The sequence below is a fragment of the Rattus norvegicus genome, chromosome 3, assembly GCF_036323735.1.
Source record: "Rattus norvegicus strain BN/NHsdMcwi chromosome 3, GRCr8, whole genome shotgun sequence".
Classification (NCBI taxonomy): domain Eukaryota; kingdom Metazoa; phylum Chordata; class Mammalia; order Rodentia; family Muridae; genus Rattus; species Rattus norvegicus.
In genome coordinates this window covers 125634231-125660017 of record NC_086021.1, presented here as the reverse complement: position 1 = coordinate 125660017, position 25787 = coordinate 125634231, and the positions used below count along the sequence as shown (strand labels likewise).

At 43.1% G+C, this 25787-nt stretch overlaps 1 protein-coding gene across 8 annotated transcripts in view; it reads left to right on the top strand.

The window, feature by feature from the left end:
• Fsip1 (fibrous sheath interacting protein 1) overlaps positions 1 to 25787 on the top strand; it is a 142598-nt gene that overhangs the window by 11118 nt on the left and 105693 nt on the right. For 5 of the 8 annotated variants that reach the window (XM_017591571.3, XM_039104540.2, XM_039104543.2 and 2 more), the window contains 5 exons: positions 6968 to 7060; positions 8065 to 8222; positions 10640 to 10750; positions 13950 to 14105; positions 22600 to 22734. In XM_017591571.3, coding sequence (XP_017447060.1) covers positions 6968 to 7060; positions 8065 to 8222; positions 10640 to 10750; positions 13950 to 14105; positions 22600 to 22734 — 653 coding nt within the window. The remainder of the gene's footprint in view (positions 1 to 6967; positions 7061 to 8064; positions 8223 to 10639; positions 10751 to 13949; positions 14106 to 22599; positions 22735 to 25787) is intronic. The other 3 variants (XM_039104542.2, XM_063283317.1, NM_001013078.2) reach the window with 1 other exon arrangement.

Sequence of the window (25787 nt, the reverse complement as noted above, 5' to 3'; positions counted from 1 at the left end):
ATTTCCATGAGGTAACCCAGACTCAGAAAGACAAAGAGTACACGTTCTCGTTAATACGATGATCCTAGATTCTCATTTTGTATATGTGTTTATGCGGGAGTGAGTGTGTGTAGAGATCAGAGAACTAGAAAAGAACCCCAGAGAAGGGAGAAGCAGCTTTGAGGGAGGCAGCTGGCAAGGGTCATAGAACATAGAATGCAAAAGCAGGCAAAGCCTATGACCGTTCTCCACAAGGATTTCCTTCTTCCCAACTTGTGTCAAATTGGCATAAAAACTAACTAGTGGGGCTGGAGAGATGGCTCAGTGGTTAAGAGCGCTGACTGCTCCTCCAGAGGACAGGACATGAGTTCAATTCCCTTCAACCACATGGTGGCTCACAACCATCTGTAATGGAATCCAGTGCCTTCTTCTTGTGTGTCTGAAGACAGTGGCAGTGTACTCATAAATATAAAATAAATAAATCTTAAAAAAAACTAACTGGCACACTTACATCTACACACGAATCTTAAGATAAATAAAGGGTGTCTGTAAGTGTCATTAGGAAAACAGGGACCCCTGTGCTTCCTTCCCTTGCTGTGACTAGGAAAAGTGCCAAGTATTTGTACACCATCCACTAGGTGGCAGCATCTAACTGCAACCCGTTTTTAAAGGTGCAAAAAAGCTCTTACCCTGGAGCCTAGTTTGTCTGGAACTTAAAATTACACACCTACACTTAGTTCCTCATGGTTCACAGCCATTTTCTCTGAGTGACAGTTCTTTGGAGGAGACTTCCTACTTCTTTTGTAGCTGCCTCCCTTTTCTTCTCTCTTATGAGTCTAGTCTTTAGCATTTTTCTTTTAGTCTGCTCAAACAGTTTCAGTCTCTTTATCTTGCCTTCCTGCTATCCTTATGTCCCTGTGGTGTAATGGTATTAGCTATCTATTGATGCGTAACAGATTGTATTAGAATCTGGCATATTAAAAAAAAACACCTTTCTACTCTTACAATTTAAGCCATTCTGGAGGAGTGTGGCTGGGTGGTTCTAACTAGGTTTCCTCATGACCAGAACTTGGTGGTTAGTATTTCTGTCATCCAAAGGAGCTACTGGAGACTGCGAATCTGATTCTGAAATCACTGTCAGTACTTCCTGGAAGGTCTTCATTCTGTGCTCACTTTGGCTTCTTAGGTTTCTTACTGTCTGAATTCCACTGTAGGGCCCTTACATGTCCTGAGAACACGGCTGCTTACATCCCTTAACATGGTTAGTAAGGACTCAATAACTGGGCTACTTTTAGTATTTCCTTGAATACTAGACAATATTAACAAGAATGTAGTGTTTCATGTACTATTTCTTATATATCATGGGATTTTGGTAGTCTTCACATATTTATTGGCTATCCACTGATTTCATATAGCTCTTTGCTGACTGGTGACTAGGTCAACATATTGTCACAAGTTCTAAATGAAATGGAAAAAAGAGTAACTTTTTATAAATTTATGATTAGCTACATTATAATTATACCCTATTACATAATGGTTTATAATTGGCTAGATCATGTTATTTGTTCTGATTATCTTTAGTTTTTGTGCTTTTTATCTTGTTAATTTTAAACATGTCAACCAGAAAAACAATGTTGATTTTTGTATCTTCTTCAATAACTGTTCCAATTTCCAACACTATATAGACTTACTGTTGAAGGCCATTCAGTCCATTTCAATAGCATTTAAATTATTATAGATCTCTTTCTTGATTAAGTTAATGTTTTTAAATTAATAGATTTAAATAATGAATATATCTTTTGTTCCTAGGTCAACCCTCCTTGCTAATGGAAGATTATTCTTTTAACTGGTACTGATTTGAATGGCTGAATTTATTCAGAAGTTTTGCTTCTGTAAAGCAGTATTAGAGGCAGAGAGATGGCTCAGTGGGTAAAGGTGCTTGCTGATAAGCCCAACAAACTGAGTTTCATCCCCAGAACCTACAAGGTTGAAGGAGAGAACCAGCTCCCCCACGTTGTCCTCTGACCTCCACATGTGTGCTACGGCACAAGCTTGCCTCTCCTCCAAATATAATATACACATCTGCACACATGAATAAATGAATGAATCAAAATGTGGCAGGAGTAGGTTTTGTAAGTGTGTGTGTGTGTGCCTGCACGTGTGTTCATGTGTGAACGTTTGTATGTGCGTGCATTGATATCGATCGTAGTGTGGGGTGGGAGTGGGAGTAGTGGGTGGAAAGCTGACAGTTCAGATCGTCTCGTGGAGGCGGCTCTCTGACTTCTCAGCTCCTTTCGTGCCTACTGACCTTCCTTTGCTGGTTCTCCTAGACACAGTCTGGCCAGGACTCCCTCACTCTAGACTTAAAGTCTCTACATACACAATTAAAAACAATCCATTTATGTAGCATCTCAAATCAATATTTTAATAGTAACTTTCCATAATGTATGTATTTTTACTATGTCTACTTTTCTGTTTTTCTCTACTTGAAAAAAAGGAAATTAAGATAAAAGTAGGCTGGAGAGATGGCTCAGCGGTTAAGAGCACTGACTGTTCTTCCAGAGGTCCTGAGTTCAATTCCCAGCAACTACATCAGTAATGAGATCTGATGCTTTCTTCAGGTGTGTCTGAAGACAGCAACAGTGTACTCCTATACATAAAATAAAGAAAAAATAAAGAAAAAAAGTAAGCATGAGCCAGGTGTGGTGGTGCATGCCTTTAATCCCAGCACTCAGAAGGCAGAGGCAGGTGGATCTCTCTGAGTTCAAGGCCAGCCTGGTTTATATAGTGAGTTCCAGAACAGCTAAGGCTACACAAAGAAACTATTTCTCAAAACAAACAAACAAAGTAAACTAAAAACCAAAACCAAAGCAAACAAAACTGAAAATCAAAGCCAAAACAATAATAAAACAGGAAAAAGTAAAGCTTTTTAATTTTAGCCCAACTCCAAGTTCACAGAAGAGTTACAGGAAGATTACAGAGATTATTTTTCTGTACACCCCTGTCCCATCAGGAGTTCCTTTCATATCTATTATGTTTGAAGTGAACCAGTATCCATATGGTCTTATTGATCAAAACCGTACTTTATTCGTGTTTCTTTACTTTTAATCGAATGTTCTTCTCCTGTCCCAGGATCCCATGCAGGACTCTTTATTACATTAGCTCCCGTGTCTCCGTAGTCCAGTCTTAGTTGGGATGCTTCTCAAACTCTCCTTGTTCGTAACAGTCCTGGGAGTTTTGAGGCACACTGGTCTGGCATTTTGTAGTATGTCCACTGGTTGGAATTACCTCACGATTTCCCCATGATTGGATGGAACTGCACACTCTGGGGAGGGGGATGACAGACGAAATGCCATTTCCTTTACCCCACAGTGGTGCAAGCATACCACCCCACTGATGTTAATACCCGCCCCAGCTCATTTCCCTCTTCCAACTGTGACCTTATGAGGAAGTGGTTATGTACAGTCTCCGATTGAGGAGTGGGGAGCCATGCTTTGTCTTGCCGGAAGCAGAATGTGGGCCTACATTATGCCTGTTTACTCTACAGAGGAGATCTGTCTGTCTCTCACTCATCTGTATCGGTATTAGATTGGTATTAGCGAATGCTAATTTTATACTTTGAGTTAGAGTTCAATACTACTTTATTGTATTGGCTGCATTTTCCCATTTAGCCATTAGAAGGTCTTTCGGTTGGTACCTGCATCTCTTTGACCCATTTCTGTCACTACGGGCTTTGTCTCTCTTGCCAGGCACATCTTTTCACTCTTCGGTGTTTCCCACCTGAGTCTTGGGATCAGCCATGTCTCTAAGGATCCCGATTCCTGCCTCTGGACAGTGATATTAGACATCGGGATCTGGATGCTAGGTGCAGCTTCCTCTGGGAAAAGAAATGTATGTGCATATATGAACCCATTATGTGCATGACTATAAGTATGCCTGTATGTAATCATCCCTGTTTGAACTAAAACCGTTCATAGGAACTCTGCCTGGCTGTACTCCATCACCACCTGGACTGTCATGGCCTAACCCTCTTGCTTACCTGTAAGGCTTTACTCCAACAGTGAGACACTTGGTTCCCACTCTGTTGTCTCTTTACCTAACGGTGCAGGTGCACGGTATACAAACAATACAGCTAGTCTGTAGAAAGCACTGACCACCTAGCATATAGTTCTGATGTTTAGTGTCTGTTTCCTTTAGTCCTAGAGGCTTCATTTGTCAGAGTGTTGGGGTTAAGTGGCACTTTTCACGTGCTTCTATTTGATGAGATTCTTTTATAGATTTTGATCGTCTTGTCAGGTTTCTGCATTCGACGTGTGTGATTTCTCAGTCTCTTAAGCGATTTTTTAAAATCTGCCAACATTGATTTTCTTCCTTTATGCTCTGATGGTAAGGGTCTTTTAAAAAGGCACAGGCTGCACACTCACAGCTCCAGCATTAGGTGGAATAGTTTTACTGCTCTAAAAGAACCCGTTGTGTGGATCCTCACTCAACGCCCCTTCCTTTCCCAACCTTCTAGTTGCCACTAAATTTTACATTCTTCATAGTTTTCTAGAATGTTTATGATTAGAATTCCACCTCCAGCCCCCAGCAAAAGCCTCCCCAGACTGTATTCTTTCACTTAGAAGTCTGTGCCTGTGCCTTTTCTGATATGGTAGCTAGCTCTTTTTTTGTTTGTTATGGATTATATTTCACTCTATTGGTTACTACCCATTCTAGTTGCATTTTTGTTGCTGTGGTAAAATAACCCAACAAGCAATTTAGGGGAGAAGGAACATTTGTAGTTCATAATTCCTCGTTACAGTCCATCACTGGGAAGAAGTTACGAGGGCGGAAGCTTGAGACGGGTTGTCATATCACACCGGCAGTCGAGAGAAGTGCTCTCATGCTTATTTGTGCTTAGGTCGATTTCTCCACTCCTAGACAGTTTAGGATCCCCTGAGTAGGGAATAGTGCCTCCCATAGTGGACTAGGTCTTATAGCAACTAACTTAAGGTAGTCTACCATAGACATGCCCACAGGCCAATCTCATTTAGAAAACCCTTACAGGAACTCTCTACCTCTGTGGTTCTGGGCTGTGTCAAGTTACAGTTAAAGCTAACCATCGTTTGTTCTTCAGGAGCTGCCCACCTTATTTATTTATTTCTTCTTTGGAGATAGAGACTCTGACTGTACCCGAGTCTCCATGCTTCAGCAAGGCTGATTGGCCAGGGAGTCTTATGGACCTTTTTGTCTCTGTCTTCTCCTGAGCTGGGATTGCAAATACGCACCACCACACTCAAGTTTATTTTTTGCATGGGTTCTAGAGATTGAACTAAGGTGCTGTGGTTGTGCAGTGGGCACTCTACCAACTGAGCTGTCTTTTAAAACAAAAAGTTTCTATGGCACAAACAGGCAGATTCAACATGGCATGTTAAGGCACAGAGAAAATAGACTTTGAAGATTGTCTGAGTTAGGTTCCATTGCTGTGGGAGAACACGATGACCAAAAGCAGCTTGGGGAGGAAAGGGTTGTGTCAATTACACTTCCACATTGCTGTTCATCACCAAGAGAAATCAGGGCAGGAACTCAAGCAGGGCCAGAACCATGAGTCAGGAGCTGATACAGAGGTCATGGAGGAGTGCTGCTTACTGGCTTGCTCCTCCTGGCTTTTTCAGGCTGCTTGCTTATAGAACCCAGGGCCACATGCATAGGCTGGCACCTCTCATTATGGTCTGGGCCTTCCCACGTACTTGTCTATAAGCAAATCTTAGGGAGACATTTTCTTTTTTTTTTCTTTTTTCTGTTTTTTGGAGCTGGGGACCGAACCCAGGGCCTTGCGCTTGCTAGGCAAGCGCTCTACCACTGAGCTAAATCCCCAACCCCAGGAGACATTTTCTTATATTTTTGGTTGTGAGCCTAGCCTTTAACGGCTGAGCCATCTCTCCAGCCCAGGGAGACATTTTCTTAATTGAGAGTCTGTCTTCTTAAATGACTCTAGCTTGTGTCAAGTTAACATAAAACTAGTCAGAACAAAGTTATAAGTAATTAAATTAGCTGATATGAAACATAAAAAATCAGGGTGAAACAAAAATGAACAACGCAATGTCCCATTTTCTTTGTGGAGCTTAAGAGAAGAAATTGCCAGAGAAGAACACCAACTTACACGAATCTCCCAAATGTACTCTCTCTCTCTCTTTTAAATAAAGTGTGTGTGTGTGTGTGTGTGTGTGTCTGTGAGAGTGTGTGTGTGTGCGTGTGGATGGTGTGTAGGTGGGTGGGAGTGCATGCTATGGCTGGTGTGAGAAGGTCAGAGGACTCTGTGGAGTTGGTTCTCTTTTACTTGGGATGGAGCTCAGATTGTCAGGCTTGCTCACGTGCCTTGGCTCCCCAGAGACATCTTGAAGGCCTTGTCTTTTTGTTTTTGCTTTTGTTTTAAAGACAGAGTCTCATGTAGCCTAGACTGGCCTTGAACTTGCTGTGTCTCAGAGGATGACCTTGAACTCCACCTACTGGGCCTCTTACCTTCTCTTCCTATGGCTGGAGTTGTATTTGGCACCGTGCCTTACTCAAAGACATTCTGTTAATGACTGACTATACATTTAAAACCTTAAGCTTTGAGGCCTAAAATACAGGGGAATGAATAGCTCTGTTACTGGCTGTCTATCTTGTCTGTATCACACTCACGGGGATCTGTGTAGGTCATCTCTAGAGAGAGGATCTGTGTAGGTCATCTCGAGAGAGAGGTGACGCTCCAATGTGCTCTCACGAGTCTAGGGAAGCGCTGGTTGGCTGTCTTCTGCAGTTCATCTCTGTGGTGCATGTGAAGATTGCCTGATTGTCATTTCAACATGGGAGTGACACTGACTTTTTTCTTTTCTTTAACAACTCCTGTGCATGGAGGGGATTGGGGAGTAGTAGAACGAGTATTCAATCCTCTCTCTTCAGTGTCGATAACTTTATTTTATGGAGATTGAACAAGTGGTTTTTTGTTTGTTTGTTTTTGTATCAGTAGAGCCATTGCACTGCAAATTCGAAGATGACCTTTTCTCAGTGTTTCATACTCAGATTCCTCAGGAAACTTACGAAAATCACACGGAGAAGGGTATGTTTAACTTGCGTGATATACAGATTGCCACGAGGGGGCGCTGGCTGTATACAGAAATAGTCATAGAGGAAGGGGGCTTGGTACTATTCTATCAGTTAAGGAGAAGCTCATATAGAAGGGGAGGGAGAAGGGCTAGGGGGATGTTGGCCCGGAAACCGGGAAGGGGAATAAGAATCGAAATGTAAATAAGAAATACTCAAGTTAATAAAGATAAAAAAAAAGAAGTATTAACTAGAGTTTAAGGTGAGGGCTGAGGGCTAAGAATGGAGCTCAGTGCCAGAGAACACACCTAGCACAAAACAGATAAGGCACACAATGGTCCATGTTGAAGTTACTTATTGAAACGTCATTACTGCATTCTATTATGGGATCTTTGAAAATTGCATAATAGTTTTGAAAAAGTAGGCTGCAGACTCCCTGTTCTTCTGGCTCCTAGCTGCAGAATTGTCTCATAGGTGGATCATTTGTGGCTGGGCACCCCAACTCTATTTGTTTTCTGAATTTTTGGCTGGTTGACAGAGAGGGAGAAGTTTTCGTCAGGGAAGAGCCCCTAATTGGTTATCTAATACCAAGTGGTCAGCCCTAAAGCCATGTCATACAAATAACTTTATGTAGACTGAACAGGCTGCATTTATATATTTATGTATATTTATGATACACATCTCTCAACAATTAAAGGATCTGAGAGAGAAAGCAAGGCAAGTACCTGGTTAGCAGGGGAGGTTGGAGGTAAGAAGAAGGGTGAAATGATGTAATTACACTTTCATTAGAAATGATTGTAAAAAGTAGGTTGCCACTGACAGAAATTTGGGCTATGGAGGATGGGGAGAAAATAAATCTAAGCCAAAGAAAAAGTCCATATTACTTTCCTGGGTCTAGAACTTAAAAATTATTCCTTCTAAATATGTTTCAAAAACATATTTTAATGTATACCTAAGGTGAATTTTTAGTATGATTCAGAACTGTAGTTGTGAGCTTACTTTGAACTTTTTCAATACTAGACTTTACCTGTGATGTGGAGAAAAATGGGCCATTGATCAAAACAGAAAAGCAACCGTTTTCAAATACAGAAGCGATTGAGCCTAGGAGCGAACACAGCCAGGTTTTCATTATACGGAACGCTGAACATAGTCAGGATTTTATTAAGCGAAACATTGAGGTGGGTAGCTAATGATTCAAGAGACAGAATGTGGGAGAAAGTCAGAGTCATAGTAACTTACCTTCTCTCTGGGTGGGAGTGTGGGTGTGTGTGTGCATGTGTGATTATGTGCATACACATGTCTGTGTGTGCGGAGGCCAGAGGAGGACGTAGGCTGTCCTGATCTTCCACTCTCTGCCTTTTCCTTGGGACAGGGTCTCTCACTGGACCTGGGTGAGCCTGGGGGCTACCATGCTCTAGCATTTCTCCTGTCTCTGCCCATGACTTGACACTTGATGGTCAAGACAGGACCTAGCTTTTTACGTGGGTCCCTCCTGGGGATTTGAACTCATGCTTGCACGGCAAGTGCTCCTACCCTCTGAGACATCTCAGCCATTCAGGGTCTTGAAATAGACTTTTTTTTAAAAACAAGATGAATGTGTGCACAATTGGTTTAGTATATATAAGTAAAAGAAGAGCTTTTTTTTTTCTTTTCTATTTTTCGGAGCTGGGGACCAAACCCAGGGCCTTGCGCTTGCTAGGCAAGCGCTCTACCACTGAGCTAAATCCCCAACCCTGAAAAGCTTTTTTAAAAAACTGTATCTGTATCTTCACTGCTTTCTCGTCTAATTCCATCATGTCTCTCATCTTGCCCTGCTCTGCTTCCTTCTTTCCTAGTTTCTCTCTTTCAAATTTGCTAGCTGCAACTAGAATTTATTTTATCACTCAGAAATAATCTAGTTCCTGAAGTAGAAAACAGCCTTGATCAGTACTTCCCCTCCAGACTTTAACTTGTACACCAGCAAAGTGCGGGAGTTTATTTACTGAGTCATTTTTATTACAAGTCTGACTGTGTAGCTGCTGTGTTTAGAACTTAGGATGGCAAATGCTCCTGGCAGAGCAGCTAGGCTGGCTTGGAGAACAGAGCAGCTAGGCTGGCGTGGAGAACAGAGCAGCTAGGCTGGCTTGGAGAACAGGGCAGCTAGGCTGGCTTGGAGAACAGGGCAGCTAGGCTGGCGTGGAGAACAGAGTAGCTAGGCTGGCTTGGAGAAACCAGCTGGTATTGTGCCCCTCCGCTCCTCCCTGCGCTTGGTCACTGCCCTTGAGTGGGTCCTTGATTCAGGGGCTCATCCTTGTTACACTGCAGGTCAGGCAATCTGACTTGGCTTGTCTTTAAAGGAGACTCAGAGCAGTTAAGGGCACAGTGACTCCTGAATTGGTCTGGGATGCTAATTAATTTATCTACGAGAAAGCTCTGTGGGGTGGACAGAAGCTCACACTAACTGCTTGGATAGCTAGTCCGTGGGAAACCACACTGGTGAGCACAAAGTATCAGCCACAGGAGAGTCGTGTTTCCTCGGCTTAGGCAGAATCTCTTCTCACACTGCCAGGCAGCGTGGTCCCGGCGTCAGTCTGCCACCGCCAGGCTGGCCTCTCCTGCCACTCTCAGTCCTCTGTGCCCCATGTTCGTGTTAGCTCAGGGAGTTGTCTCTGACTTCATCTGGCCTTGTCTCTCTGCTGGCCCATCAGATCTTGATGTACCAAGAACAGCAGAGTTTTCTCTGAGCTTGTGCTGATATGCACAATAGCTTCAATATAGATTCTCCTTCTTTCCCTTTTATAAAGCCAATAGAATCTTTATTTAAATGATATTCTAGAAATTAATTAATTTTTAAGATAAGGTCTTATGTAGCTCAGCCTGGCCTCAAACTTGGTATGTAGTGGAGGATGACCTTGAACTTCTAACACCCCTGCCTCCACTTCCCAAGTGCTGGGATTATATGTGTGCACCATGATGCCCAGCTCTATGGGGTGCCCGAGATTGAGCCAAGGGCTTCATGCTTGTGAGGTAAGGCTTACCAACTAATCTGAATGCCCAGCCTCAATATTCTAGAAATTTAAAAGCAGTTTCATTAAGTGGATGTCTGGCACCATAAAGTGTTCAAAAGAGTCCTCTGTGTCTCAGCAAATGTTTTTATGCTTCTAAGTCTGCAAGTCCATGTCTTCTGTATCTATACCCTCATCTGTATCTCCATCATCTGGCCTGCCTGGAGGCAGTGAGATGACTCGGGGTAAAGGGAGGGTGCCTCAAGCCTGAGCTCTATACCTGGACCCACACAGTAAAAGGAGAATTCACTCCTTCAAAATGACTTCTGACCTCCACATGTGTGCTATAGCCAACACATGTGTAAGTGTGTATGCACACTCACACGCACACACACACACTTGCACACACACATGCATTTACATACAGAGAGACTGTGCAGAGGGAGGGAGGGAGAAAGAGAGAGATTGTGTGTGTGTATGTGTGTGTGTGTGTATGTGTGTGTTTAGAGAAAGACAAGAAGGGTTGCTTATACTGGAAATATCTTTGGAGAATGACTATAAAAGATTTGTTGTAGAATAAAACTTAAATTTCTCACTAATATATTCTGTAGTTGGCCAAGAGTTCAAGAAGCCCAGTGGTTATGGTTGAAGGAGAGAAGAAACGTCTGGATGAGCTCCTGAAAGGCTTAGAAGATACAGACTCAGGACTGTCCAGTTCCGAGGTACGCAGACTCTTTGTCAAGAGTCTTTCCAAATCACTGTTGGGCCGTCAGCCTCTCAGCAAAAGTTAGAAGACGTTCTAGTTAGAAGACGTTCTCTGCACTAAAAATCCTAACGTTTTCAAATTTATTATTGGTCAGTTCAGTAGGTCTGTAAAGTGGCTAGGCTTAGTTCCTGATGCCATCAGAATGTATTTCTCTGTGCTCTCTCTTCATCCGTCCCGACTTCACAGTATTTCAGTGTTGTCTTTATAATCCTGTAGGATTCTATTCCTGCCTAGCCAGTCTTCACTATCCAGTTCCCCGGAGACCTGAGAAGAGACTCTACTGTAGGAGTAAATGTAGATATTTATAGAGCTAGGGAATGACCCACAAGAGAGCAGTGGCCCACTGTTCTCACAAGAGTTCCTGTTAATGGTGTAGGCATGGTTTTTATTTCTACAAAGAAACATCCTCTTCCGAGTTACCTGAAGCACTTGTCACTCTGGTGCTTCTGGACCCCGCTCACAGCCCTTTATCTGCTACCTGCTTGTGTGTCAGATTACCTGCAGCCAGCTGCAAGCCCAGGTCAGAGGGTAGCAGCCACAGGGGGAAGTTCCAGGGAACACTAAGCTCCCTGACTGCTCTGGCTGCCAGGATCCTGCAACTTTTTGAGAGAAGATAGAAACTCAGATTTTTAAATGGAAACCATGTGTTCTAAATGTCAACAGTTAGTTTCTTGAAAAAATTCTGTGTGGGCAAGCATACTATCCCCCTTTCCGCTCCAAATTCAAAGCAAATACCAGAGCCTCACAGAATGCAACCTCTGAGGGGCCTGTGGAAGCTGGGTGCAGGAATGGAGGCAAGAGTGGGTGGAGCACACGGCTGAGCACCGAGAGATTCTGAAGCTACTTCATCAGCTTCTTCATCGTTGCTGACCACGGCAATTGTCTTCCTTTATGAACCAGAACCATGGAGCAGAATAAGACACCCAGGTTACAGTCTTAGGTCTGTTACTGACCGTGAAGCCAGGCAAGCCACTTTCTGCTGTGAGCAGTCAGTGTGTGTCCCTTCCCCGACAGCCGCTCTTGCTATGACTTCTGACCTCCACAAGTCACAAAATCACAGCGGATTTTGTGATTAATACTGCTTTTGGCATATTTGCTTAGTTAGTATTTATGTTTTCTCCTCTCATATTTTAAGCTTTTTTTTTCTTTTTTCTTTTTTTCGGAGCTGGGGACCGAACCCAGGGCCTTGCGCTGGCTAGGCAAGCGCTCTACCACTGAGCTAAATCCTCAACCCACTATTTTAAGCTTTATAATATTAATTCAAACAATATTTTTTGTTATTTTTAACTATTTTTTGTTGTTATTTGGAGTAACTGTTGATAATACTTAGAACATTTCCTGACTTAAAATTATGTATTTTAATGGTCATATTTGATTTTTTTTTATCATTTTCCCCCTCATATTATTTGGGAATCCAGTTCTATTTATGACCTGATTTTGCTGTTATCCCTCAACTTCTGAAATAGTTCCTAAAATCTCACATCTTGACTCTGACTAGACCTTTGGTAGGAAGGTTGTTTATTTTTTCTCCTTTTCTTTCTTACTGGATATGTTGAAATTGTCTGAAATTTTAGTTTCAGAATATTAAAAGTTTTTACCTTTAAAAAAGTATGTTTCTTGTATTTTAGGAATTCCTTTTAAAAAAACTGTGTATGTGCAGTGAATGTGTGTGCAGTGTTGTGTGTGTATGTCGTGTGTGTATGTGTGTGTGTATGTCATGTGTGTGTGTATGTCATGTGTATGTGCAGTGCATGTGTGCGCAGTGTTGTGTGTATGTCTGTGCACTGATGTCTCTGCTGCCCTCTTTTGTAGCAAGGTGGGTTTTATAGTGGTGTCCAGACCACTCACTTCTATGCCAGTGAGTGGATGAACATGGTTGCTGGTTACTAAGTTAGTGCCTGAACCCTAACTAGAGAGGAAGCTAGGAAGGCCATCTCCGGCCTCTGCCTCAGGAAGGTGAGACTCCTGCAAACCAGGAAGATTAAGCTCACCACACAGGCCAACGGTTTCTAGGTGGTGCTGAGCAGCAGGGTGGACAACGCTACCTTCCATTTAATAGATAAAATTCCTTGCTGCAGTTGCCTGGTGCCTGGACATCAGTGTTTCTGTTGGGCTTCATTGATAGGTTCCAAACCTTAGCATCACTAAAAAGAACTACACTCAGGCAATTGCTGTTTAGTCCTTGATTCTGTAATCTTGGCCATCATCTTTCATTTAGAGTATTCAGTGCTTATATCAGCTTTATGTGGGCAAATAACAAACTGGTTTCTTATCTGTGACTAATTAGGTGGTACCACTTCCCTTGTAGTTTTGGACTTTTGGGCTCTTCACAGCCATTTTTTACTATAAATACTGTGGCATGGTATTACCATTAGGCCTGTTTTCTGGTGTGCCGATACCACAGCTAAGCTCCGCTTTTCACACCTTTCCCACTTTTGCTGGCACAAGTCTGAGACGTCTTAGACCGCAGACCTTCGTGCAGTTCAGACTGACCTGCCTGTGCCGGTAAGCACTCATGCACAGCAACTGTTCAGTGGTGTCTTTGTGATGTATATGTGTGTATGTCCACAAAGGCCAAAAGAGGGCATCGGCTCTCCTGCAGGCAGAGTTGTAGGGGTTGTGAGTTCCCTGGTGTGGTGCTAGGATCCACACTTGGCCCCTTTGCAGAGCAGCCCCAGCTCTTAGCCACGGAGTTATCTAAGCAACTGCTGTGATTGGTGAGGCTTAGCTACTCGGTTACAGTGGCACATTGTTAGGTTATGATTGTTTAGATCTTAATGTAAGTGAAGTTCACTATACATGAGGGTTTTGGGCTAAGATTATCTGGGCATGGAGACTAGTTTAGGTGGAACTGTAAACTGTTTTGGTGGCTCATTGGGGTAAAGTTTGAAAATATTACATTTATTTTTGATCAGTTAAACAAGATTTCTTCTTATCATATGAAAGAGAACCAGCTTGTGAGGCTGGGGGATCCCATAGCGACACCAGTAGACACTGTGTACAGACTGGGAAGAGAATTAAACCATAACCTCCATACTCCAGGGGTCTGTGGTGCTGTGGTTTGTAAGCCCTAGGCTCTGATAGGGAGGTCTAAACCATGTGTTCTGGTGTGAGAATATGGTGTGGGATGACCGGTCACTCTGGTTTTCTCTTAGGGCGATCAGTGTGCTTGGCTGGTTCCAGGAGAAGGCTATACCCTTGCAGCCACCGAGTCTCAGCAGCTTGCTGAGATTGACATAAAGCTCCAGGAGCTCTCCGTGGACTCTCCTGCCGTCTTCAGCCTTGAAAGTCAGAGCAACAAGGGTGATATGGTATGTTTTAGTCAATCCTTCCTTCCTTCCTTCCTTCCTTCCTCCCTTCCTTCCTTCCTTCCTTCCTTCCTTCCTTCCTTCCTTCCTTCCTTCCTTCCTCCCTTCCTTCCCATTCAAATTGCAGCCCTCCTCCTCCCAGTGCCCCCCTCCTTCCAGTCCCCCTTTCTCTCTCCCCTTCTCAGAGAAGGGGAGTTCCTTCCCATGGGCACCAGCTGGTCCAGGTGTCACAGCAGGACTAGGTGCATCCTCTCCCACCGAGGCCAGAGAAGGCCGCCCAGCTGGGGGATAAGGATCCAATGGCAGACAGCAGTCAGAGACAGCCCCCCAAATTGTTAGGGGACTCATAGAAAGACCAAGCTGCACATCTGCTACAAATGTGTAGGGGACCTTTGTGTGTTCTTTGGTTGGTTCAGTCTCTGTGAGCCACCTTGGGCCCAGGTTAGTTGGCTCTGTAGGTCTTCTTGTGGTGTCCTTGACCCCTTCAGCCACCTCAGTCCTTCCCCTGACTCTTGCACAAGACTCCCCGAGCTCTGCCTAATGTTTGGCTGTGTCTCTCTGGATCTGTTCCCATCATCTGTGGATGAAGCCTCTCAGAGGACAGTTATGCTAGACTCCTGTCTGCAAGCATAGCAGAGCATCATTAACATTGTCAGGGGTTGGTTCTCTCCAATGGACTGGATCTTCAATGGGTTGGCCCAATGTCTGATCCATTTTTATCCCTGCACATCTTGTAGTCAGGACAAATTTTCGGTTGAAGGTTTTGTGGGTGGGTTGCTGTCCTCCTCCCTTCACTGGAAGTCCCACCTGGCTATAGGAGCCGGTCATTTTATGCTTCATATCCCCCCCCCCACACTCTGCTAGGAGTCTCAGCTAGGGTCACCCCCATAGATTCTCGGGAGCCTCTCCATCCCAGAACTCTGGCTTGTCCCAGAGATGCTCCCACCGATTTCCTTTCTCTCTTCCAGTTCCCCCATCTGGTCCCTACCTCAGCTCCCCTCCGCCTCCTACCCAGTGTCCTCCCTCCATCCACCTTCAATGTCTATTTTATTTCCCCTTCTGAGTGAGATTCAAGCACTTTTTTCTTCTGAGGAGGCAGGGGAATTGAGACAGGGTCTCTATGTAGTCTGGGCTGTTCTGGAACTCACTATGTAGGCCAGACTGGGCTTGAACTCACAGAGATTTTCCTGTCTCTGCCTCCCAAGTATTGGGATTACAGACATGCACTACCACGCCTAGTCAAATGATAAGTATGCTGAGCTCAAGAGCATGCTGACTGTTCAGGTTAATCATGCAAGAGCTTCTGCGCACACTGTCTAATCCCACCTGAAAGGGTTTCTCCTGATTGATCTTCTGTGAGTACAACTGCAAGCAGAGTGTATTTTCTTTTGGTTATTTCTACATTCTACTAATTTTTCTTTCAGTTAGGAATTTGCTGGGATGGGGCAATTGGGGAGATTCGTATTTTAATATTATCATATCTTTATGATTTAAGATAGTTCTTGATCGGGTTGGGGATTTAGCTCAGTGGTAGAGCGCTTGCGGTTCGGTCCCCAGCTCCGAAAAAAAAAAGATAGTTCTTGATCATTATTAGAAAGAAGGGAGAGAATTAATAATATTCATTAGTCCTTAACAGCTTCTCCTTTCTTTGTTCCTTTGGTACTAGATGTGAGCAGAGCCAGTCATTTGCCCCTTACTTGGTCATGTTCTTTCAAGTCCTTTAATAGCAAGGATGAAGCATCACTGTGGGGAAGTGTCTTTGACGACTTTGAAATGAGAAGACTCCCCCAAAGCTGTTTTACAGAGTGTGGAGTTATAGAGCATGAGAAGGGCAGTGCCTCACACTGTAAGGCTCTGCCCTGTTCTTCCTTGTATTCCAGCTCTTAAGGGCTCCATTGGGGTGTGTGGTGGCATGAAGAGAAAGTGTCTTTGTGTGTGTGTGTGTGTGTGTGTGTGTGTGTGTGTGTGTGTGTGTGAGAGAGAGAGAGAGAGAGAGAGAGAGAGAGAGAGAGAGAGAGAGAGAGAGAGAGGTGGGGGGAGGGAGGGAGAGAGAGATTTTGCTATCTTTCTTTTTGCTTTGTAAAAGTCTCAGTACACCATTTTTCATACAGTTATTGATGACTGAGGTTTTTTCCCCTATCTTTCAAAAGATTTTAAGTATCAGTAATTTATAGTATGTCCAATCTAGAAGGTATTAATTGCTAATTGAAAGTTAGAGATCTGGACATGGACCAGTTTGAAGCTACCTCAGCCCGAGAAACTGTCCGGATGGCATGAAGAATCAGTTCAATGACTGCAGCACCTCTGGGAGCCGTCTCAGCTTCTGGAGGTTAGGCTTCTAAGGGCCAGCAGGGGGCATTCCTAATCACCTGAGGTAGCCGCATTAGAGGTGTTGATCTCAGCACTAGTCAGTCTCTGGATTGGGGTCAGAGTTCATGGAAAGAGAGAACTGGAGCACTTACTATAATTGAATGTGTCCTGGGACTTTGACGCAAGCTACTAGAATGCGTTTTGTTTGTTTTTACTGAGTTCTGCTTCTCAATAGAAGGCAGTTAAGATGGATAATAAAACCCTGTTCTTTTCCTGTTTCTTCTGACTAGTAGTTGATGGGCTTCTAGGAGAGCTGTAATCTAAAGCCTCAACAGTGTTCCTAATGAGAAACCATCCTCATCATGGCTGTCAGGCAGTTTTCTTGAACAAGGCTGAGAATTTAGAGATCTGTTCGGTCTTTAGAAGGTCAAATAAACCGGGAGTGAGTCTTTGCCAGCTTTTGTTATCCTCATCTAAGTCACTGTTTTCAGAGTCCGCATTGTGGTTCAGACAAATTATTTGAAAGACAATGCAAAGGAAAAACCAATGTACAGCTTTTTTTGGTGCAGGCCGAGATCGTGTGAAACAGCAATCTCTTCTTTTTTTTTTTTGACAAAGAGAAGAGATAACCTACTTGGGATTCCCATTAATGCGTGAACAGATAAGGAGCATAATTGTTGCTGAAAAGGGAAAAATTAATGTTCTTTCCATGCAAAACAGCATATCATTTGGACTTAATTTTCAGTTTCTTCCTGAAGCTTCTAGCCCAGTCCTGCACTGTACACTGAGTTTTCAAGTAGAAATGCAGACCTGGCAAATTATTCATGGCAATTGGTTTTGGACTGTGATGTCTTCTGAATAAGCATAATGAAAAGAATTCATAAATGCATCGTCTCTGTGTAGCTGGTGAGTGAATGAGCTCCGATCTGGTGTTGAGCACAAACACTTAGCATTTGAATTCACTTTATTTTCATTCTTCTGCTGATTAGTAGCTCATCAGTTTCTCTTCATGAACCTTTAGAAGAATGTCTTTTAAGTGGAAAATAAATCCCCACTTAGACAGGCTTCTTTGTGTGTGTGTGTGTGTGTGTGTGTGTGTGTGTGTGTGTGTGTGTGTGTTCATGCAGGGCCTGGCAGAGGCCAGAAGAGGGTGTCAGAGCTCTGAGGCTGGAGTTGTGGGCAGCTGGAAGACACCAGAGTGGCAAGTGCTTCTGACTGCTGAACCATCTCCTCAGGCTCTAAATTTCTACTTTCAAAATAATTAACAAACAGTAATGAGGGTTTGCTGCATATCAGGAGTTACAGGGGTTTACAGTCAGGCACATGGGCCATTTTGGAGTCCAAAAGCCTTGCTTTACGTATCATTATTCAAACTGAGCAGGTTATATTTAGGAATATGTATGTGTGTGTACATTTACGTATGTGCATGTAACAAACAATGAAAAATAAGAGGCCATGAGTTTGAAAGAGAGAAAAAAAGGATATATGGAGGGTTTTGGAGGGAGAAAAGGGAGGGAGAAAATAATTTAATTATATTAATCTCAAAAATAAGAGAAAAAATGATAAAAGCCATTAAAGAAGAACAGCAAAGTTATAATACTCATTTGCATCTGAGTATAACATTGTGTTTAGAATCACTTCAATGTATAAACATATTGCTGTTTAAATATCCAAAAGAGAAATATATTATCCTGTGTTTATCAAATACTGTGAACAATATATTACTGATTTTTAAATATTTGAATATAGTAGCTTTAAAATAGGTAGAAAATTTAAAAAAACTATAGCAAACTTATTTAAAATAGCTGGGGTAACAGTAGTCCTTTAATAAACAAATGGGCAAATAAAAATATAGAACATGGGCTGTCTATGCTATAACATTAAAGTCACTTGGGATAGCATTTATGGCTATAGCTGTAGTAGTGGAAACACCCTGATGTTTATTGTATCAATTTTTATTAACATCATTGTGCTATGGGTGGACATGACTTTAACCCCAGTGGCTATTATGTGAGCAACTTATTCACCAGTATGGCTATGTTGAAAGATTGGTGACACTTTGAAGAGACAGCGTCTGTCAGGCAACCATTTGTACCCCACAGGGCCTTTGTGTATATAATATGTCTTCCAGAACACTCTGGAATGCATGGGTCTCCGCATCTAAGTCCGTTTCTTGTGTCTTGTGTTTGACTCTTTTCTTTCTGTTTGTTTTGCCTTACTAATGTATTAGTTATATCATATCATATATCATTTCACATCAGATCATATCATGATCCCTTAGAAGGTTGTTTATTTTCTAATGAGAGACAGAAAGTGGGAGGTGAGAAAAATCAGAAAATACAGCAACACTTCACCTGATTCCTCCGTGTCAGCTAGCAGACTGGATTAAACTGGACAGCAGTTGTCTTCTCTGGTTCTCCACTTTCTGGTGCACTCACTATTCTACATCATGCTGTCAAGAAAATGGTTTTCTGGACAAGTTGAAGCCCAGGCTCCTTAACGTAGCTGCTATGGTTTCTTTCTATGTGATGTTAAGTCTGTAGGCATGACAACCTGTGATGCATGCTTTGAGGGTCTCTAGATATGATCGTAGAGATTACCAAAGCTCTTGTCATTTGGAGAAGGAAGGGGAGCAGCACACTTCTCTTTGACCTTAGGAGTTTGCTGATTGTGATCCTTCTTATATTAGTTACGTGCCTGGTGCTAATTAACTACTGAAAAAATTGTAAAGCAACATGTCTTTTTCTCTGTGAAAACAAAGCATGTAGCCACATGAGAAACCAAGCATGTTCTACCCCTGCAGCCGCTGCCACTGTAGTGCTGTCATGTGGCTGCAGTTTCTCATGAGCTTCTGCGTCTCATCCTACGGGAGCCAGAGAACTGACTGAAGCAGTTCTTGTCCATAAGGTCTGTGGGTTAACTGTGGTTATCTGTGCTTCTCTATGGCCTGACTCCACAACAAGCCAGCCAGCTCTTTCTCCATATGGAAGTCACCCTGTGAATGCAGGGTGGCATGTAATTTCGTTTTTCTCATTAGTAGATAGATTGGATTCCAGCTTTCTCTAGAAATATCTGGGATATGGGAGTTGTGTAACGTTCAGTTTCTTCAGTCCTCAGCAGCTGGATTCAATAGTAACGCTATTCTTTTCTTTTTTGGCTCTTGTAAAGACATAGAGTTTATTCCTCTCTCGTGTGATCAGTCTTACTAAATCTAGAATCCCACTTCTTGGCCAGAGGGTCTTTCCTGGGCAAGGGAGAGTCTTCAGGAGCAGCTCTCGCTGACAGGCGGTACTCCTTTGTTCTGACACCAACTAACTTAATCAAATATAGCCACTCTCCTAAACTTGACTTACTGTCCTGTGCTTAGAATATTAATTCTACCCCCACACAATTTGGTAAACCAAAACAAAACAAGCACTCCAACTATTTGGCTGAAGAAAATTGTATTTTGCCAAGATCATAAAGTTGCTGACGGCGACAATGGATTTGGTTCATTTCTTTCTCAACACTAGCTAAAATTTAGGAACAATAGACCTCCACTTGACCTGTAATCCTGAAAAATGTATATCAAATCTATTTTCCCCCAGATTTAATTCACAGATTCCAAGCGGGAATCCTGTTACTGATCAGTCTATGCTAGTGACAAGACCTAACTTTACCTCCCTCCAGAAACCGTGGTGGTGTGTTGCAGGAGTGTCCGTGTGTCTCAGGAGCGTTTGTTTGTCTCAAGACGTCCATGTGTCTTAGGATCATCTGTGTTTCACTGAAGAAGAAGTAAGAACAGACCAGCACAGCTTCCCTAGAGCCAGGCTGTCAGAATTCTCATCTAGATCTGGGAAACAGCTCTTGTCCTTCATTCTTACAAATTGTTTAGAATTTTATATTTTATTTTCCCATGATGCCTCTAATGCCAGCCAGGTTTCTTTTACTTCATGACAACATTCTGAGGTAAACAAACAAAACAAATAAACAAACAAACATTTTCCTCACCACATTTGGGCAGCTGACCCACGTGAGACATGCAGTGGGAGGGGCTGGGAGACACGTAGAGAGTGATCCTGGACGCACAGGGCGGGATAACTATCCAGGCAGGTCTGAGTCCTCAACACATGGCTGCTTTGAATGTCAGATAACTTAACACACTCTGAGTAATGCCATTTGTATTTGACTTATGAGAAATGAGTTGCTTTAGCTTCAAAGGCCTCTGTTAGCTCAGCCAACATCATAGATATCTTTTAGAGGGTTAACTCAGAATCTCTTGGCAATCAATTAGTCAGAATAACAAATACCAGTTTACCTCAGGTTAGTTCTCTTTCCTTATGGTGCCAATAGACATTCCGAGTACATCACAGGGAACTTTTACTGAATTCTCCATAAAATCCTATTTGGTGTCTCAGAAACAATCTGTTACTTGGAGAATCTGCTGAATTAATTTTCAAAAATCATGAAGACTGTTCTGGCTGGTGCTTGCTGTCAGAAAAGAACTCCCTGGCACAGGTGTTTGTCGACTCTGCACTGGGGTACTAGACAGCACCAGCCTTTTTTGTTTGTTTGTTTAATTGCCCCCTCTTGACTGTTTTTTGTTACACGGTATTCTTGAGACACTTGAACTAGATGATTAAGCTGTCAGAGAACATGCCTAAGGAAAGGTCTCACACACCCTCCTAGTCTAAGTGCACAGAGTTGCAGATAAGGTGGTAGAAGTTAAGACCTGGAAAAAGGATTTGGCATTCTAATTGCACGTCTGATTGTTCCAGCAGGGCTGGAGCTGAGAGCCAGCCTCCAGGCCTGCATGCTTGGAATATGGAGACTCTGTTAGAGCAGAACAGAAGTAGGGTTGGGAGAACATGATGTTTACCTAAAAATTAAAAAACGGCCTTTCTGCTTATGATGTCAACATGTTTACTGTTATTCCAGAACCACAAAAAGAAAATTGTACTGAATACACACACACACACACACACACACACACACACACACACACACACACTCTGACTGAATGTGAATGTAGGTCTCTTACATCAGTTTGCTGTGTGGAGACCTGGAGAAGGAAGTCTGTGGGAGAGAAGAGAGGACATTTTAGTTTAGATACAGAATCAAGAAGGGCCCACGTCTAGTCACCAAGAAATGCTATTAATTTTGAGCAACTGTGCTTCTGTCAAGAACCATGTGATGGGCAGCCCTGATGCAGTCACCAAGTGCTTCCTTTATATAGTGCTTCCTGTGTTCAACGGACATGTCCACATTTGCTGTGTGTTTGTTGGGTGCTGTAATGATTTTGGCCAGGTCTCATTTTCCTTTCACAGGTGACAGGATGGGGGCTCTGAGATTACTCAACTTGGTAGTGTCATCTTAGCCAGGAGCCAGGTGGAACCAAGATTCAAAGCTTCTGGTGTTGTCAAGTCCAGTTTGTCCCCGTTATCATACACCTTCCTCTAATGACGTAGACAGACAGTTCTGTAAAGTGTGTGTAACAACAGCAGCCGAGGTTACCTGTACAACCCAAGCAGCCAGCTGTCCAGCATAGATGGTGGAGAGCTCATGATGCCCACTCCTCTCTGAGGGGTCACTGCCAATTGACAGCTTCTGGGGGACAGAGAACTATTTCTCTTTGGAGGTGTGGCCACTGGAGATTGCTCAGACTTCAGTGCATGGCCCCACACCTGCACATGGGAGCACTAAACAGACTTAGGAGGGAGGACATGAGCTTGGGAGAAGGGCATGTCCGGGAAGATTCAGGGGGCGTGAGAGGGGTCAATGGGGAGTGGGTATGATCGTATTTCATTGTATACATGTGTGAAATTTGCAAAGAATTAGAGAGAAGCAGAAATGAAGAATAAAATGTGAGAAACCTGAAGCCCAGAGTAACCGCAAGTTTATCTACTGAATAGAAAACAGGGCACAGGCTTCTGTCCAGCCAGGTCTTTTCTACTCTACCTTCCTGCTTTTCTGATCATGTCAGACACTGAGTTTATCGCCCCATTTGCTTTATGTGTACTTGGGATTTTAATTCCTCAATTCGGAAAATTGAAAAGAATTGTGAACATGGGTTGAAGGGAAGGGCTATTGTTTGAGCAACACAGCTCAGTCACATCAGAGGGACTATGGCACCTGGGACCTAACCTGTCTGTGCATGAGTTCTCTTACCTTTAGTTAGGAACACGACCTTCTCTTACTTTTAAATTAGGAACATGACTCCAATGAAGAAAGAAATACGGAACCAACTCCAGGGGAGAAGATACTCCGGGACAACAAAGAGCAAAGGGACCGTGAGTCTCGGCTGAGAGCCATCGATGGGAAGCTGAAAGAGATCAATGAACAGGTGCGGTCTTTCTCATCTGAAGCCTAATCAGTGCCACTTGTTGTACTAAACAGCAACAACAACAACAACAACAACAAAACATTGAGTTAGATTGTTTTTATGCGTTGGATTGGGTATGAGAAGTTGCCAGTCAGTTAAATAGAAGATAAAATTATGATTCTTAGGACTTAAGGTATTATGATACAGTAATTTACATAATATAATCTGGGAAATACTGTCTGAACTCAGAATAATGACTCATGCATAAGTTTAATGGTCTGTGTCTAACAGTCACACACATATTCTTTATTTGTGGAAAACTTTTATGAACTTTATAAAGTTTAACTTTAACATTTAAATATTCCTACCTTTTGTTTACAGTAAATACATTGTTAATTTTGATATAATATAAATAATTTTAAGCCTGTTGCCTTATTTTTATTGCTTTTAATTTAAAGCTATATCATTATTGGTGATAGATTACTTTCATTTTTTATTTTTGAGTTAGAATCTTACTTTGTAGCCCAGGCTGGTCATGAGTTTTGTTTTGAAGGAAGGAAGGGGTTATCTTGGCTCATAGTTTGAGGTGCAGTCCCTCATGGTGGGAAAGGCAGGGTGGTGAGAGTGGCTTTTAGCCACTAACATTGTCAGCAGGAGCCAGAGGCAGTCACATTGTGCCTGAAGTAAGGAAACAGAGGGCAGCTGTACAGGATGGCTTTGGGAGCTACTTATCCTGCATTAGTTTCCTATTCTCGACCTTCTAGTGCAATATCCTTTCTAGATCACTTCTGCTTAAGCCTCATCCCGAGTTTGATATGCAGAAGTCACAGCTGGATAAAACATCTACATTAAACACCCTCTATGAGCAGTCTCTTTGTCATTAGCCGTGCAAATGATACACAGTCTCTCAGCCCTCTCCCTCTTTTTTTCCTCCCCTCAGAAAGTTGATTGCCATTATTTTGGTATTCTACAAGCTTTTCTTCCCACCTAGTCTTCTAAGCAACACCCCCTACCCTCACCACCAGCCCTGCTTTTTATTATTTCTTAGAGGTAAGCGTCTGTCGTGGGCACTGTGGTTATGATCCAGACTGCTTAGGCTTCAATGAATCTCAACTTTGTGGTGTTAGTATATTGTGAGAACTTTTCCCAGAGGAAGATGTGAACAATGTCCACCCCTCATTCCCAAGGTCTCCACCAAAGTTCACCCTGGGGAACCAATGAGTTTATTAGGCTTACAGAGCTTGAATGAGGGCTCATGGGTAGGAGCTTGGGTGTGCTGCAGCTCCACTGTAAGATCTATACTCACTGTGTACCGTGGCTTCCCATGGAGTTCTTTCCCTAATTCCCCAACCTAGATACTCTAGTCATGTGAGATTAGGGCAGAATCTCTGGCTAATCTCTGGGAAGAGTTACCGGATACTCTGGTGAGGGTCCATTGACCTACTTCATCTCCTCCTCCTGTGAGGGAATATGGAGTCAGCAAGCTCAGTTGTGGTGATCTTCTGCAAGCAGACAGCCTGGTCTTAGGAAAGGGGAGATAGCTCTGCTTTGAGGACAGTGCTGCACAACACGGTAAGATGGAGATTCTGTGAGTTTGTGTCCAGACTGAGGAGGAGCCTGCAGTACAGACAGTGAAACGAAAGCTGAGGGGTAATCTTTGCAGTGGACCCACAATATTCTTCCCCTGGCTCAGGATGAATAAAAGGAAGGGTGGACAGAAAATCAGGCTGTGAAACAGAGAGACTGAGAACGGCTGCTGTGTCCACTAGAGCTCAGAGAGGGGACAAGAGCTGGATTGGGCCCAGTGAGGACAGTCCACCTGAAGCCCGTGAGCAAGGTTTGGAGGTTTCTCTGACAGCCCTCCAAAAATAGAGACAATGGTGTTGAGGTGAGATGGGGTGAGGAGAGCTTGGATAATTTAAATGGAGGGTTGTCTTAGTTGGGGTTGCCATTCAGTTTGGACTGGTTTCCAGTTCAGAGGTTCAGTCCATCGTCATCAAGGCAGAAAGCATGACAGCATCAAGGCAGGCATGACACAGGAGAAGGACTGAGGGTCCTACATCTTGTTCTGAAGGCAAACAGGAGAAGACTGGCTTCCGGGTAGCTTGGAGGAGGGTCTCAAAGCCCATTCCCACAATGACACATACTTTCTCCAGCAAGGCCACACCTCCTAATAGTATGGGTCAAGCATATTCAAACCACCACAAGGGTCAAAGGGGCAAGGGGTTGATGGTACCTATGATTTCATAACTAGAAGACAAATGAATGTAATATCTATATCCACATACAGAATGGGTCCATTGCCCTTCTTTGTTCCATCGTCAGAACTTACTCCATATAACAGCACGCAGTGCTATGCAACTGTCAGTGCATGAGGTAGGTCCTTACATCTTGAAAAGAAGAGGTACAGTGTGGAGGAGAATGATGCTGCTGCACAAACCAGTGACTGTTATGGTCCGTTTGTGTTGGGGAGTCCTGGGGAAATCCTGGCCTGGTGTGGGTCACATGGTAGTAGTGATGACTTTTAGTGAGCACAGCTGATGGAGAGGGGAAGAGGAAACACACTTCTTATACCCTGCTACAGGTGGATTTTATATTACCTTCTGCATCTTTCTGTTCTCCCCTACTTTATTTATTTTATTTTTTTTGTTTTTAAGATAGATAGATTTATTTATTTATTTATTTATTTATTTATTTATTTATTTATTTATTTTTATTAACTTGAGTATTTCTTATATACATTTCAAGTGTTATTCCCTTTCCCGGTTTCCGGGCAAACATCCCCTATTCCCTCCCCTTCCCCTTCTTTATGGGTGTTCCCCTCCCCATCCTCCCCCCATTACCGCCCTCCCCCCAACAATCTAGTTCACTGGGGGTTCAGTCTTAGCAGGACCCAGGGCTTCCCCTTCCACTGGTGCTCTTACTAGGATATTCATTGCTACCTATGAGGTCAGAGTCCAGGGTCAGTCCATGTATAGTCTTTAGGTAGTGGCTTAGTCCCTGGAAGCTCTGGTTGCTTGGCATTGTTGTACATATGGGGTCTCGAGCCCCTTCAAGCTCTTCCAGTTCTTTCT